General features: G+C 45.4%; 1 protein-coding gene across 1 annotated transcript in view; it reads left to right on the plus strand.

Moving 5' to 3' along the window:
* The window catches only part of LOC141147953 (uncharacterized), a 483,492-nt gene that overhangs the window by 10,395 nt on the left and 455,714 nt on the right, over window positions 1–17,383 (plus strand). The window contains exon 2 of the mRNA XM_073635113.1: window positions 4,809–5,078. Within this exon, the coding sequence (XP_073491214.1) occupies window positions 4,809–5,078 (270 nt within the window). The remainder of the gene's footprint in view (window positions 1–4,808; window positions 5,079–17,383) is intronic.

Consider the following 17,383-nt stretch of genomic DNA (forward strand, 5'->3'; position numbering starts at 1 on the left):
AAAAGTAGAAGAAACATAGAAAAAAATGTAATATATACCGGTAAATATTTAGTGCATCCGAAGCAGGCCATGGCCTGGGGGTTGGGGACCCCTGCCATACACCATACGGTGATTGTGCAACTCCCAATTAGTGAATCTCTTCTCCAAAAAGTGATGTTATGACACACACACCTCCGTACCCTTCACCCCAACTCAAGGGTGTCCTCCCACCATCTGAATAGGACCTTGGTATGCTAGAGGAGGTCACAAGCACTTATATTAATAATATAAGGGGGTACTGTTCTACATAACCTGTCTGTCCCCCTTGATCACCATGACACGTTGCGCCCAATAGGCTTTCTCAAAGGCTATTTGGACTTTTTCACATGATTTGTTTTTTGGAATTTTTTCAAATACTGGTCATATATATTTTGTCACTATATTCACATTTTTCTGTGTGTATGTGTATGTGTATGTGTATGTGTATGTATATATATATATATAAAATATATGTATTATATATGTATTTGCACTATTATGCACTTCTTGGCATCCTTTTAGTTTATGTATTATTAGATTAACGGTCCTATTGAATGTTATAATTTACGATTGGGTAGTGCTACATCACTTTTAGGTTGCTCTATGAATCATCTGCCCTTATTCAAGATGGCCATGGCCAGAAATGAGAGGGTGGTGTTTTTCTAAAGGATTTCTCATCAAAATAAAGCATGGAGAAATGGATGGATGGATGGGGGAGTTTGCTTTGAATATTATAAATGAAATACATTTTGGTTTGTGGTGCTCAGATACAGTGCAGTTCCACTTTAAGTAAATCAACTCCAATGATTTCCATATTTAGGTTTCTATACATTACTGGTGAGAGAACTGATCCAAAAAGACAGAGACTACTCATAATTGGCAATTCTATATTTACATTCCTAAATACGGCATGTCTGGACCACGACTTCAAGTGATTGTAAACGATCACCTTGTAAAACAACCCATTCAGTTTAAAATAGAAATGGAAGGCAAAATATTTGTGTACAGAAATAAAAAACATTTTAAATAACCTTTTCACCTCTTTTTCTAAGTCAGGGGTCCTCAAACTACGGCCCGCGGGCCGAATCCGGCCCTCCAGCCTTTTTTATTGTGCCCGCGGACTGCCCCTTTAACATCGCAGCACTGCCCCAGCCCTCTGCTACTTTTATCACACAGGACGGGAAACATGACAGGTCTGGGCAAAGGACCTTTTGTGTTAAGAAGCAGGTGATTGGTTACAAGGCATCGGGGCGGTCCCAGGAATCAATCACCTGACTTTCACTTGCAAAGTCCCGCCCTTTGTCTGGACCTACCATGCTTCGTGTCTTGTGTGATACAGGTAACAGAGGGGAGTGGGAGTGCTGTGATATTATAGAAGGGGCGGCAGTGTAATATCGATGAGGGGAGTCTGTGATGGGGGGGCATCTGTAATAGGAGGCAGTCTGATATGGGGGGGACTGTGATATGGGGGGGCTCTGTGATGGCGGAGTCTGTTATGGGGGATCTGTGATGGGGGATCTGTGATGGGGGATCTGTGATGGGGGATCTGATATGGGGGGGATCTGTGATGGGGGAGTCTGATATGAGGGGGATCTGTGATATGGGGGGATCTTTGATGGGGGCTCCGTGATGGGGGATCTGTGATATGGGGGGATCTGTGATATGGGGGATCTGTGATGGCGGAGTCTGTTATGGGGGATCTGATATGGGGGGATCTGATATGGGGGGATCTGATATGGGGGGGATCTGTGATGGGGGAGTCTGATATGGGGGGATCTGTGATATGGGAGGATCTGTGATATGGGGGAGTCTGTGATGGGGGATCTGTGATATGGGGGAGTCTGTGATGGGGGATCTGTGATATGGGGGAGTCTGTGATATGGGGGGGAGTCTGTGATATGGGGGGAGTCTGTGATATGGGGGGAGTCTGTGATATGGGGGGGAGTCTGTGATATGGGGGGAGTCTGTGATGGGGAATCTGTGATATGGGGAATCTGTGATATGGGGAATCTGTGATATGGGGGATCTCTGATATGGGGGGATCTGTGATATGGGGGGATCTGTGATGGGGGATCTGTGATATGGGGGGGAGTCTGTGATATGGGGGGAGTCTGTGATATGGGGGGGAGTCTGTGATATGGGGGGGAGTCTGTGATATGGGGGGAGTCTGTGATATGGGGGGGAGTCTGTGATATGGGGGGAGTCTGTGATGGGGAATATGTGATATGGGGAATCTGTGATATGGGGAATCTGTGATATGGGGGATCTCTGATATGGGGGGATCTGATATGGGGGGGATCTGTGATATGGGGCTCTGTGATGGGGGGTCTGTGATGGGGGGTCTGTGATATGGGGGGGTCTGATATGGGGGGGATCTGTGATATGGGGCTCTGTGATGGGGGGTCTGTGATATGGGGGGATCTGTGATATGGGGGGATCTGTGATATGGGGGATCTGTGATATGGGGAATCTGTGATATGGGGGATCTCTGATATGGGGGGATCTGTGATATGGGGGGATCTGTGATGGGGGATCTGTGATATGGGGGGATCTGATATGGGGGGGATCTGTGATATGGGGCTCTGTGATGGGGGGTCTGTGATGGGGGGTCTGTGATATGGGGGGATCTGTGATATGGGGGGATCTGTGATATGGGGGATCTGTGATGGCGGAGTCTGTTATGGGGGATCTGTGATGGGGGATCTGTGATATGGGGGGGATCTGTGATGGGGGAGTCTGATATGGGGGGATCTGTGATATGGGGGAGTCTGTGATGGGGGATCTGTGATATGGGGGAGTCTGTGATGGGGGATCTGTGATATGGGGGAGTCTGTGATATGGGGGGAGTCTGTGATATGGGGGGAGTCTGTGATGGGGAATCTGTGATATGGGGAATCTGTGATATGGGGAATCTGTGATATGGGGGATCTGTGATATGGGGGGATCTGTGATGGGGGAGTCTGATATGGGGGGATCTGTGATATGGGGGGATCTGTGATATGGGGGAGTCTGTGATGGGGGATCTGTGATATGGGGGAGTCTGTGATGGGGGATCTGTGATATGGGGGAGTCTGTGATATGGGGGGAGTCTGTGATATGGGGGGAGTCTGTGATGGGGAATCTGTGATATGGGGAATCTGTGATATGGGGAATCTGTGATATGGGGGATCTGTGATATGGGGGGATCTGTGATATGGGGGATCTGTGATATGGGGGGATCTGATATGGGGGGGATCTGTGATATGGGGCTCTGTGATGGGGGGTCTGTGATGGGGGGTCTGTGATGGGGGGATCTGTGATATGGGGGGGATCTGTGATATGGGGGGATCTGTGATGGCGGAGTCTGTTATGGGGGATCTGTGATGGGGGATCTGTGATATGGGGGGATCTGTGATGGGGAGTCTGATATGGGAGGATCTGTGATATGGGGGGATCTGTGATATGGGGAAGTCTGTCATATGGGGGGATCTGTGATATGGGGAAGTCTGTCATATGGGGGGATCTGTGATATGGGGAAGTCTGTGATATGGGGGGAGTCTGTGATGGGGGATCTGTGATATGGGGGATCTGTGATATGGGGGGATCTTTGATGGGGGATCTGTGATATGGGGGATCTGTGATATGGGGGGATCTGTGATGGCAGAGTCTGTTATGGGGAAAGTCTGTGATGGGGCATCTGTTATGGGGGTATCTGTGATGGGGGAAGTATGTGATATGGGGGAGTCTGTTATGTGGGGCTTTGTGATGGAGAGGAGTTTGTGTGGGGGGCTTTGTGATGGGGGGATCTGTCATGGGGGGGCTTTGTTATGGGGTGAGTCTGTGATGGGGAGGGGGGGTCTGTGATTGGAAGTGGTTCTGTAATGAGGGGAGTCTGTGAAATACTGATAAGTTCATATTGATTACAATTGTTCTTTACTTTAAATATTGTACTGTTTTTTCCTGTTTTTTTTTTTTACACTACAAATAAGATGTATGCATAGGAATTAGTTCATATTTTTTTAAACTATAGTGCGGCCCCCCAACAGTCTGAGGGACCGTGAACTGGCCCCCTGTCTAAAAAGTTTGAGGACCCCTGTTCTAAGTGATCACATTTCCTCTGTTCTCAGCTGCATAAGAGTTGGGGGGAGGAGAAGCAGCGGCACACTGATCTTCCCAGTGAATGGCTGTGTGTGTGTGTGTGTGTGTGTGTGTGGGGGGGGGGTTGTCAGGACAAGTCAGATCATTGAAGGAGAGCAGGTTGAGTTCCCAGCAGAGTTAGAGAACTGACCATGGTGTGCTCTGCTGCTTAGTGTGGTCAGTTTTTAATAGGAAAGCAGAGGGACTGTCGGGAACACCGGGGATTTCACACAAAGGAAGCAATACAAAGAGAACAGGAGACTTTCTCATACAAGTACATGGTACAGCAACCACATATCAGGAATATGAAATGTTGGGGTAACAGACATTTTAATTACCACATTCATTTATTATTTATTTCCTTCTGTGAATTGACTTTAATTTTCCGATCGTTTTGAGTGTTTTGCGGTGAATATGGTAAATCGGCATAGTGAAGTGACAATTTCAGGATCACATGTGATATTTGGGGGGAATTCGTCCGAACACCTAAATACCGCATGTGATGTACTTCAGTGAATGGAGTCCAGTGTGACTTTAGTGTTATATTATAATGGGTTTTGTTCCTAAATATTGGAAATAAAAATAGATTTCTACATTCTTCTGCCAAAATATTGAATTGTAGACATCAAGGGAAAACAAATGATTAAAAAAATGTTTATAAATTTATTTTACAGAATTGACAGGAAAGGAGCACTTTGTGGACAGATATCGGGAGGAACTGATATATAGGATCTCTCTGATAGATCCAATTCTGGATGATCTTATGATAAGGAGTCTGTTGACATCTGAACAGTGTGACATAATACGGGCCAATCCAACCACAGAAGAGAAGATGAGAAGTCTGTACTCTGTGATCAGATGGAGGAGTAATACTGACAAGGATATTTTATACATCTTATTAAGGAAATATAACCCCTCAGTGATCAGATTCCTGGAAGAGCGAGGTAAGTCTCACCACTATTTCACTATTTTATGTTGCATCTTGCAGCGTGCTCTGCACCTAAATTTATCATGTTGCCAACAGCAACCAATCAGATTGAAAATGAAAGGAAGCCTAGGATTGGTTCTCTTGGTCATGTGATACTGTTTTCTGAAATTATTATTACAGTTTAATCATTTGTACCAACTGACATATCACACAAGGCCTGGTAAAGAGGAACTTTAGTCAGAAAATGAAGTCCTGCTAGATGACTTCATACCGGCCCCTTTTACAGGTATAGATTGTAAAACAATAAATATAAGTGTCTATACAGTACTGTGTAACATCCAGTAATACACGGTCTCACCCTGCTGCACATGCTCAGTTGCTGTCTATTTTTAGACACTGCTGAATATGTAGAGGCCGATCTGCTGACAGCCTTAAAATGGAATTAAACCCTCCTATTCTTTTTACAGCCAAGGAAGCTGCTTCTGTTTGATCTGCAACTGCCATGGTGCTGCACATGTGATCAGTTATGATACTGGCCATTTGATGGTTTGACAGTTTGGTTGAGGACACAAGCAAATGTGACAGTTACTAATCCCAGCATTCCAGGAATGTAACTGTTTTTTGAAACCATTAGGGCCCTTTCACACTGGGGTGGGGGCGTCATTGGCGGTAAAGCGCCGCTATTGTAAGCGGCGCTTTACCGTCGGTATTCGGCCGCTAGCGGAGGCGGTTTTATCCCCCCGCTAGCGGCTGGGAGAGGGTTAAAAACCGTCACAAAGCGCCTCTACAGAAGCGGTATAGCCACGCTGTCCCATTGATTTTAATGGGCAGGAGCGGTATATACTCCACCGCTCCAAAGATGCTGCTAGCAGGACTTTTTTCCCGTCCTGCTAGCGCACCGCTCCAGTGTGAAAGCCAAATCAAAGCAGCGGCACTTTCAGGTCGGTTTGCAGGCGCTATTATTAGCGCAATAGCGTCTGCAAACCGCCCCAGTGTGAAAGGGCCCTTAAATTGAAGGGTTTATGATTTACTGCTGCTCAGGGATTCTGAGCTTCAGCAAAATGGCCGCCTCCACTAAGAAGAAACAGGAGCAATGTTGGAGGCAATTTAAAGCAAACACTCATTATGGTTGCATAATTATTAATGTGGAATGTATGTTCCTTGCTAAAGAACATTATATTTTATCACATTGTTATGGGTAAAGTTCCACTTTAAGTCACTTGTAGAAATTATTTCTCTTCAAACAGGACATTTGCTGTTGTGATTGAGATCCATCTCTCTCTGGCTACAAGATTTACTTACTTTGACTTATAGGCCGGGGAGGATTAGGAAACTTTGACTCTGGGAGAAAACTCCAACAACGATCCCCTTTCATGGTATGGACAGATTTCTGTGGGATAAGGAAAGTGTACCATGTGAAGAGTGACCTAGTCCTACATTGATTGGTGGACATTGTGAAATGTTCCCATAGGACGTAGTTCATTGTGAAAGAACTCATCTCTTCTCCAGCATTGACTTACTTTGTGGCTCTCAGCATTTAGTCATATGATAGTTCAGAGCTGCAAAAAGATATCAGAGACCTCCCTGCCATTCTGACAGGTAAAGATTCAATAATTACTGATAAGGATATTGGCTGGGACATTTGTACCTTCAGGTATGCTTATAATAAAGCTTACCTGTAGATACAAGGAATATCTCCTAAATGTGCACCGATTAGGAGATATTCTCTGTTTCTGCAGCCGGTAACGTCACCAGCGCATGCGCTCTGAAGGGACGGCATATTTGTGCCAACCCTTCAGAGCTCTGTGCCACGGCCATGACGCCCGCCCGCATGCACGGGAGTGATGTCATTGCAGCTCAGCCATTCAGACAGCCAGATGGAAACCCTGTCATGTCAGTGGTGACAGCACACCGCTGGAGGACTTCATTCTAAGGTAAGTATATCACAATGAAAAACCAACCAGTGCAGCGTTATGAAAGAAACCATTAATCTACTACATATGATTCTATTCATAAAAGCATGTGCATAAGATCCTCAAAAATATATAGACACAGAAAATAGTAAAGAAAAGTGTGTAATCAATCACTAAAACAAAAGTACATAATTAAATATACATGATATCAAGTGTCTGTGGTAGTGAGCCCCTGTAGATCGCCAACTCGGGGTTCCCCAGGGCGTGGGGTCTTTTCCCATGTGCAGCATCATGGCAGTTGTGGATTAAACAGAGGCCAAGATGGCAGCTTCCTTGGCTGAAAATGATAGGGGGGTTTACTTCCACTTTAATGCATAGAATGCGTTAGGATAAAACACCTTCTGCCTTTACAACTCCTTTAATCTCAGGGCCCTTGGATGGTTTGACAATTTGGTTGAGAGCACAACCAATTGGAGTGTTACATTTCCGGCATGTGTTTTATGGATGGGTTTACTTCCCCTTTAAGATAAAAAGCCTTCTGTGTGCAGCAGCCCTCAGCCCCCCTAATACTTACCTGAGCCCATCTCTAACCAGTGATGTTACAGGAGTGTCAAATCTATCCGATGGACTGGAGTCCGGTCGAAAAGTCTGCTCGTCTGTATGCTAGTTCGACGGACAAAAAGCCACGCTAGGGCAGCTATTGGCTACTGGCTATGAACTTCCTTGTTTTAGTCCGGTCGTACGCCATCACGTACGAATTAGTCGGACTTTAGATGATAGGCAAAGGTAGGCAAGTCCGTTCATTCAGAAAGACCATCATAAAGTCCGTCAAAGTCCGCCGGGCAAAGTCTGCCATAAAGTCCGCTCGTGTGTACGCGGCATAACATGTCTATTAGACATCCCCAAAAAGACTTGCAGTTGTAATTTCAGTGAAAGGTGGTTCCAGAAAGTATTGACTCAGGGGGGCGCTATACAAATGCCCCCCACACTTTTCACATATTTATTTGTAAAAATTTTTGAAAACCATTTATCATTTTCCTTCCACTTCACAATTATGTGCCACTTTGTGTTGGTCTATATCTACATATATACACTGTATATATATCACGCCAATACATGAAATCCAGAAAAATGCGAATATAGTGACTAAATATATATGAGCAATATTTAAAAAAACAAATCATATGTAAAACTGTCCATGCAAATAAAAATATATTGTGAATTCAAAAAGTAGAAGAAACATAGAAAAAAATGTAATATATACCGGTAAATATTTAGTGCATCCAAAGCGGGCCATGGCCTGGGGGTTGGGGACCCCTGCCATACACCATACGGTGATTGTACAACTCCCAATTAGTGAATCTCTTCTCCAAAAAGTGATGTTATGACACACACACCTCCATACCCTTCACCCCAACTCAAGGGTGTCCTCCTACCATCTGAATAGGACTTTGTTATGCTAGAGGAGGTCACAAGCGCTTATATTAATAATATAAGGGGGTACTGTTCTACATAACCTTTCTGTCCTCCTTGATCCCCATGACACGTTGCGCCAATAGGCTTTCTCAAAGGCTATTTGGAATTTTTCACATATGATTTGTATTTTAGTATTTTTTTAAATACTGGTCATATATATTTTGTCACTATATTCACATTTTGTGTGTGTGTGTATATGTATATGTATATATATATATATATATATATATATATATAGTATTATGCACTTCTTGGCATCCTTTTAGTTTATGTATTATTAGATTAACGGTCCTATTGAATGTTATAATTTATGATTGGGTAGTGCTACATCACTTTTGGAATATATATTATATTGCATTTAGCACATATTGGTAAGTGCACTGTTGATGTTGGCAGCTTCTGTTTTATTTATTTGTATTTTACATATATGTATTTTTTATGAGGTGTATCAGAGGTGTTATTGAGGTTGATTAGTGCAGAAGGTTTTATTTATTATAACCAAAATAACCACAAGATGGCAGTATATAATACACAACTATACAAAGACCAAATAAACAATGGCTAAGGCCCCTTGCACACTGGGGCGGTTTGCAGGCGTTATTGCGCTAAAAATACCGCCTGCAAACCGCCCCTTAACAGCCTCCACTGTTTGTTCAGTGTGAAAGCCCGAGAGCTTTCACACTGAAGCGGTGCGCTGGCAGGACGGTTAAAAAAGTCCTGCAAGCCACATCTTTGGTGTGGTGAAGGAGCGGTGTATTCACCGCTCCTTCACCGCTCCTGCCCATTGAAATCAATGGGACAGCGCGGCTATACCGCGGTAATACCGCGGCTATAGCCGCGCTGTACGAGGGGTTTTAACCCTTTTTCGGCCGCCAGCGGGGGTTAAAACCGTACCGCTAGCGGCCGAATACCGCGGTAAAACAGTGCTAAAAATAGCACTGTTTTACCGCCAACGCTCCCTACCGCCCCAGTGTGAAAGGGGCCTAAGGAAATGAACTGAAATGTAAATTCTCATAATAAAGTGTAACGGCACAAAGAAGTAAAATAGTTTAAACCTTGGAAATCTGCCAACTCACTAAGTCAGTGCGCTCCCTGCAGCAGATGTATAATACAAAAGAACAACAATGACTGGAATATCAGTCACAGGGAAGCTGCTTTCTCAGGACACAGGAGGTGTATCATAAGCAACTCAATGAAATCAAGTAAATACAAAATATCTTTATAGATGTCAAATATTGAATGAAAATAGTACAAAAATGATACACATATACAAATACCTTTACCTTTTAAACGTTATTTTAGTTTTGGATAAAGTGAAGAGGTATTAGAACACCTATTAGTTTTTTACTGCAGTCTGTCCCCATTAGGGAGATTCCCCCTCTCTATTTGTCCTGTTTACCGTGAACGTAAAAGAAAATCCCAAATTTTAGATTGTCCCCAGAAAAGTTATAGAGGGGAAATGTTTTTTTTTTTTTTTATTTATAACAGGAAAGGAGGCCCACATGGACCGATACAATACAATATACAATAAATCGTCATCAAACAGAGTACACAACACACCAATATGACACAATGATCATTGTTCTTAAAAGATAGATAATGACATAATGACAATCGGCTCTCCGCCATGGAGAAGGACATATATGCTTCCTAAGGTGCGATGTGTTAGGTTAGTACGGTCCCATGAGCTCCTTCCCTTCCTTTTTCCCATTTTCCAAGTATTATAGGAGCGTCCTACGGTTAGGAGGAGAGAGAGAGTAAAGAAAGAGGTGAAGTGAGGGAAGGGGGGAAGGGGGTAAGGGGAAATATTCCCCGCGATCATGGAGTGTTCAAAGGAGGTGCATCTGAGATGTATCTGTAGTATTATTATCTGTCCTGTATGTAAAGTTTAGGAGTTGAATTTACCTTATGAACAGTCAGTTAGTTAATGAAACCTCTCGCAGAGCTTGGCCTTCACTTGAGTATATGAACATGTTCCACAGCTGCCATGTTTTGGAGAACTTCTCCTATTTGTTTTGTGCGGTGTGGATGAGATCTTCCATTCTTTGTATTTCATCTACTTTTTTCATCCAGAGGTCTATGGTTGGTGGAATTGTGGATTTCCAGTGCAATGGGATACAGGCTTTAGCTGCGTCTAGAAGGTGTCGGATCACAGAATTTTTGTACGTCTTTGTAGGGATGTTTGATGCGCGTAAGAGAAAGAATGCTGGGTCGTCACTAATGTTGTAGTCTGTGAATTTTTGTACTGTCTCCCGTATTGTTTGCCAAAAGTTCGCCAGTCAAGGACACGACCAGAAAACATGCAGCAGTGTCCCTTTCTCTGTCTGGCATCGCCAACAGAGGTCAGATGTCGTCGGGAAGAATTTGTGTAACAGTGCTGGGGTTCTGTACCAGTGAGTGAGAATTTTGTAGTTTGTCTCTTGAGTCTTGGAGCAGATAGAAGACTTGTGTGTAAACCTAAGGATTTGTTGTCTCTTGGTTATGTTAAAGTTGTAGTCTAGTGCTTTTTCCAATTTAAGCAAGCCCGGTGAGACAAAGTCTATTGGTGGTATATTTAAAAGGTTGTATGTCATAGAGAGCGTGTGTGGTAATACCCCCGAGGTAGAGCATAAGTCTTCAAATGTGGTGAGTATTTGGACATTCGTGGGAGGTTGGATGGATTTAAGGAAATGGCTCAACTGAAATGCCCTCAGGAAGTCTAGGCGAAATGGGCCCATGGGGTCAGAGAGTTCTGTGGCTGTTTTCCAGCGTCCTCCAGAGCTAAAGTGGGAGGCTTGGTGTAAACCTGACTCTGCTAGATTCCCAAAGACTGCATCCTGCAAGCCTGGTGTAAATAATGGGTTCCCCAATATTGGATAAAGAGGGGAGTTTGATGAGGATAGGTTTGCCCGAGAGAGAAGCCGGGCACAGATTTGTATAGTATTTCCCATTAGTGGATGTCTCTTAATCCCTAGTGGCATAGCTGAGTGACACCATGGAGCCCTCTGGAGAGGAAGTGTACTTTGATCTTGTTCCATTTGGGCCCATAGTTTGGTTTCTCGGTGATGACACCAATCCACCATTCTTCCCAAATGAACTGCCTGGTAGTAGGCACGGACATCTGGTAGTGCCAGACCACCGTATTTTTTAGGGAGGACAAGTATTTTGTTTGTAAGTCGTGGTCTTTGTTTGGCCCATACGAATTCCGTGAATATCGACTGCACTTGCCTGAAATAGGTTGTGAGTATGGTTACGGGCAGGGCCTGCATAAGATAAAGGAATTTTGGGAGTATGGACATTTTTAGTATGTTGCACCGCCCCAACCAGGAGTATAGTCCCGCGCCCCAATTATTTAGAAGTGATTTGACCATCTTTAATAGTGGCGGGAAATTTAATGTATAGAGCTGCGAGAGTGTTTGGGGGATTCGTGTACCTAGGTACTTCAGTGCCGTATTGGTCCATTGCAGGTGGAAGCTGGATTGGAGATGTAGAAGCCTTGAATGTGGTATTCCCACCCCCATGGCTTCTGATTTGGTGAGGTTGATCCTCAAATTGGAGAGGGTACCGTATAGGTCAAATTCCCTAACCAGGTTCGGGAGTGATGTTGGTTTCGTATTTGAGAACATAAGGTCGTCCGCGTACGCGGATACCTTATATTGGGTTTGGTTTATCGTTACTCCCGAGATGTTGGGGTTTAGTCTAACGTGACACAGGAAGGGTTCGAGAGATAGTGCAAAGAGGAGGGGTGAGAGAGGGCACCCCTGCCTCATCCCATTGGTGATTGGGAACAGGTCTGATGTTACTCCGTTTGCCCTGACCCTAGCTGTCGGTGTTGTATAGACTGCCTTTACCCATCTCATCATGGTGTTACCTACTCCTACGTGTCGAAGTGTTTCAAACATAAAAGACCAGTTTACGCGGTCAAACGCTTTTTCAGCATCAGTGCTTATGAAGACACTCGGTGTGTTTGTGAGGTTGGCCGTGAGGAGCAGGTTCAGGACCTTAATGGTGTTGTCCCTTGCTTCCCTGGTTGGTACAAATCCCACCTGGTCTAAATGTATTAATTGGGGAAGGTGAAGTTGTAGTCTGGTGGCTATTATTTTGGTGAACAATTTGAGGTCCGTATTGAGTAGGGAGATTGGGCGGTAACTCCCGCATTGTGTCAGATCTTTCCCTTCTTTAGGAATGACCGATATCTGGGCCTGCAGTGTGGAACTATGAAACATGCCTCCCTCACTATGGTTATAAAACAGTTTTAGCAAGTGGTTTCCCAGGGATGGTAGTAATGCTTTGTAATATTGAATTGTGAGGCCGTCCGGGCCTGGAGCTTTCCCTGGTTTGGTGTTGCTTATTGCCAACTGCACTTCAGGCAATGTAATAGGTTCTTCTAAAATGTCACGTGTTTCAGTCAATAAGGTGGGCATTAGAGAGTTAGTTAGGTATTCTGTCATCTGCTCCGGAGTCGGTTGCGTCGTGGATAAGTTATATAATTTCTCATAGTAAGATTTAAATTAATTTGTAATTTATTGGGGCAGAGTCATTTTTTGGCCTGCAGGGGAAGTCACGTATGGTATATAGGATGCTAACTTTTGAGCTCGTAAGGATTGTGCTAGCAATCTGACACATTTGTTTCCGGATTCATACACTTTTTTCCCGGAGATTTGCACTGCCGCTTTAGCTTTAAAGTGGAGTAATTCCGTAATCTGTGTATGAATCTTGTTAAGTTCGACTCCTAGTTGTCTAGTCGGATTCTGTTTATGTGTAGCTTTGAGCGTCTGTAGCTTGCTAATTAGTAAGGTCATTTGTGCAGTCTTCAGTTTTTTAAGTCTCGTCCCATGTTTTATGAGAATACCCCGGATCACTGCCTTGTGGGCTTCCCACACTAGGCCCATGTCATCGTCTGAGGAGTTATTGGCTTGAAAATAATGTGTGATTTCCCTTGCTATATCAGCTAGTATCTCCGGGTCTTGTAGGAGGCTCTCGTTAAGTCTCCATGGTTTCCTTTGTCCCCTGTGAAAATCAGTCAAAGCGTATAGTATCATAACTGGGGCATGGTCTGACCATGTGATGGACCCTATAGTGGCGCCCCTGACTGCCTGTAGCTGTCCGTGTGGTATGAAGAGGTAGTCTATGTGTGAGTATGAGTGGTGTGGGTGGGAATAAAATGTATAATCCCGTTCACCGGGGTAGAAGAGGCGCCAGACATCTATCAATTGTGCGGTATGCAGAGCTGAATTTATCCTTTTGCGTGTTCCTCGGGACATGGAAGAAATCCCCGTCGAGGTGTCTTCTGTAGGGATTAGGGAGACATTAAGATCACCTCCCACAATGAGTTGGCCTTCTGAGAAAGTTTGGAGTAGTTTAAGGTGTTTCCTGATGAAGACATCTTGTTGACAGTTTGGGGCGTAGAGGTTGGCTATAGTTACCTTCACGTCTCCTATCATGCCCTTAAGGAAGAGATATCTTCCCATCGGGACTGTTTTTATAGCAAGCAGAGACCATGAGACTTTAGCTGAAATCTGGATGGATACACCTCTAGACTTGGTCTCTGAGTATGTGGAATGGTACACTGTCAGATAGTATCTATTTTTTTAGATAGGAAAAGCATTTTCCCGAAAGTGAGTCTCTTGCAGCAGGACGATGTCCGCTTTTATGCGTTTCATGTCGTTTTGTAGCATTCAACGCTTTTCAGGGATGTTAAGTCCTTTTGCATTCAAAGTGACAATGTGGAGTTCGTCCATGATCCCTGTGAGTTGGGGGGAGGGAGAAGAGTGGGTTGGTAGGAGAGAAAAGCAGTAGGGTTGTGAGAGAAAAGGGGAGGCAAATAGAAGCAAGAAGAAGAAAAAGACAGACGAGGGTGATCAGCCCTCTAGAAGCAGTGTTATAGAATCTAAAGTATTAGCAAAATATTGCTTACATGCTCTTCAGGGAGGCCTGAGTAATGAGCGTAGGCCTAGGTGGGAGTGTGTTCAGCAAGGGTCGTGGGAGGTTCCCGGGCACTGCCTGTGTCCCTCCCGGCCCTTCTTGTGTATGTTGGAGTAGGCAAGTATTAAGTTTCTGGTAGCACAGGTGGTATAAGTTGAAGAGGTATGGGACTCATAGCTAGATAGGTCTTATATAGAACTTACAACTGTCTAACACAAGCAGTATAAACAGAAAAACAAACATAATAACTATGCAGGTTGGACATTTAACTGAATCATCCCCCATGTAAGCTACCCCTCCTAGATCTACCCCTCCAGCTCAGAGTCGGCTTTTCCCCCGAGGCACCCCACAACTACTGACAGAAAGCAACCCACGGGTCCAGGGCCGGCTAAAGGGGGAGAGACGCGGCACCCAAGATGTGTAATCGCCGCCCCCCCTACCCCCACCGCAGTCGACACATATCCTCCATGCCTCTCATCCTCCCACCAAGTGTCCCCCCCCGACACTGCACAGCGTACACCTAGGGAGTTCCATGGGGGTGAGGCGCTAGCTTGCGTCTTAGAAGATACCCCCTCACAACATTCTACTGTTCGCCTCACCTGAACAAGACATGCAAATGTGCTATACAGTAGTAAAAACAAGTGTCCGTGGTCACCCGCTGGTATCAGGGGTGGAGAACTCTTACCAACCGTCCGGATGGAGGTCTGCTTGTAGTTTCGGTAGCAGTCAGGTTGTAAGGAGAGAAAAGTTAAATTATTATAGCATGCAGCTGGCTGTTATGCACCGTACAGTAGCTTTTTCACTAAGTCAATACTCGCTAGAAAGGGGGCACATAAATGTGTAACCCACTATGGGTTAGCATTAAACTTCCGGTGGGGTAGACACAGGCATAGTGCTCGGGGCGAGAAAACCCTCGACATGCATCAGTGCAGATCTCGCTGGATGATAGGAGGGCATGAGTCATTCCATCCCCAACTTCGTTTCTCCATGGGGTACAGTATCGGGCAACCGAACAACAAAAACCAAAAGCTATAACAAAAAAGCAATCGAACCGTGGCCTCCACTGTATCCCAGGGTCCCCGAGTGCTGCTTCAGGGGAGTGCATCTCATTCCATAGGACAGTACTGTTTTCCCATAGAGCAAATCAAGGGGGGGTTAACGGTAAAGCAAAGGAGTATGCCCGCTAGGTCAAAGTATGAGGATGCCTGCCCTCAGCTGGGTCCCGGGAGCACAGCAAGGGCATGGTAGGCTGGCAATCCGGAAGGGTCTATCATCAGATGAGCGCCAGATCTTGGGGTATAGCATTAAAAGTGACATGACGCCAATTCCTGCATTTTGTTCCTAAGTGATTAGAAAAGTAATATAGTTATGACTCATGTGACCTGCTGGCATTAGAGGCTCGAGAAAGGCCCCTCTGTCTCTGAGAGCGGGCAGGCTGGTTGAGTCTGTTCGCAGTCGGGCCTGGGCAGCCAGTCGGTCTCGGTATCTTCATCAGCCAATTTGGTACTTGAACTGGGTCAGATCCCAGAAAGGTGAAGAAGGCTGGAAGGTCTGCTGGCGAGCGCAGCGTGAATGAGGATTCGTCGGAGCGGAATATAACCGCCAGGGGGTAACCCCATCTGTAAGTGCATCCACGACGTCTAGCTGCTTCCAGTGCCGGTTTCAGCATAGCACGGCGTTGTAGAGTGGCTCTGGAGATGTTCGGTAGTATCTGTATGTGTGCTCCGTCTAATTCAATGTCGCCATTTTCCCAAGCTCTTCTTAAGATGATCTCTTTTTGGGCAAAACGGTGCAGACGACATAGTACATCTCGGGGTCTTGCGGGGTCCGTAGACTTTGGACCCAGAGTACGATGTACCCTGTCAATTTCTAAAGTGGGTGGTGGTGTCTCCAGCAGTCTGTGGAATATAGCAGTAACCGTTTCCGCAAGATCTTCAGAACCTGTGGCCTCTGGGATCCCCCGCAGCCGCAGGTTGTTGCAGCGGCTATGGTCTTCCATTTCTTCTAGATGGAGCTGCATCTCTTGAACCTCCATAACATGAGACTCACGTGCCTGCTCCAAGGACAGCACCCGGGATTCCAGAACGGAGGTCAAATTCTCACCAGCGGTCACACGGTTATTGATTGTGTGTAGTTCTGTTTTGACCTCTTGTATGTCCCTACTGTGGGCTTCCTCTACACGCTGGATTAAGGTTTCAATGTCTGCTCTCGTGGGGAGGGCCTGCAGCATGGCGCGAAGATCATCATCCAGACGGAATTTGCTGTGTGGGGGGCCTGCAGACCCTGATCGGAATGCAGCTGGGGTCCCCATGTGTGGATCTGTATCCGGAGAGGGTGTAGGGGAAGATGACTGCGACATAATAGTACCGCTCTCAGCACGGGGTCCGGGAGCTCCTTCAACACGCATCTTTACCCGGCCATTGCTAAGCCACGCCCCCATAGAGGGGAAATGTTTGACCATTCTTTCAGAAGCACATTTGTGAGGTCAGGCACTGATGTTGGACGAGGTTGCACTGGTGTGTAGTCATGTTGGAACAGGAAGGGGCCATCCCCAAACTGTTCCTACAAAGTTGGGAGCATGAAATTGTCCAAAATGTCTTGGTATGCTGACGCCTTAAGAGTTCCCTTTATTTGAAATAAGGGGCCAAGCCCAACCCCTGAAAAACAACCCCCACACCATAATCCCCCCTCCACCAAATGATTTGTACCAGTGCACAAAGCAAGGTCCATAAAGACATGGATGAGCGAGTTTGGGGTGGATGAACTTGATTGGCCTGCACAGAGTCCTGATCTCAACCTGATAAAACACCTTTTGGGATGAATTAGAGCAAAGAGCCAGGCCTTCTCATCCAACATCAGTACCTGACCTCACAAATGCGCTTCTGGAGGAATGGTTACACATTCCCATAGACACACTCCTAAACCTTGTGGACAGCCTTCTCAGAAGAGTTGAAGCTGTTATATCTGCAAAGGGAGGGCCAAATCAATATTGAACCCTACGGACTAAGACTGGGATGCCATTAAAGTT

The sequence above is a fragment of the Aquarana catesbeiana genome, linkage group LG06, assembly GCF_042186555.1.
Source record: "Aquarana catesbeiana isolate 2022-GZ linkage group LG06, ASM4218655v1, whole genome shotgun sequence".
NCBI lineage: Eukaryota > Metazoa > Chordata > Amphibia > Anura > Ranidae > Aquarana > Aquarana catesbeiana.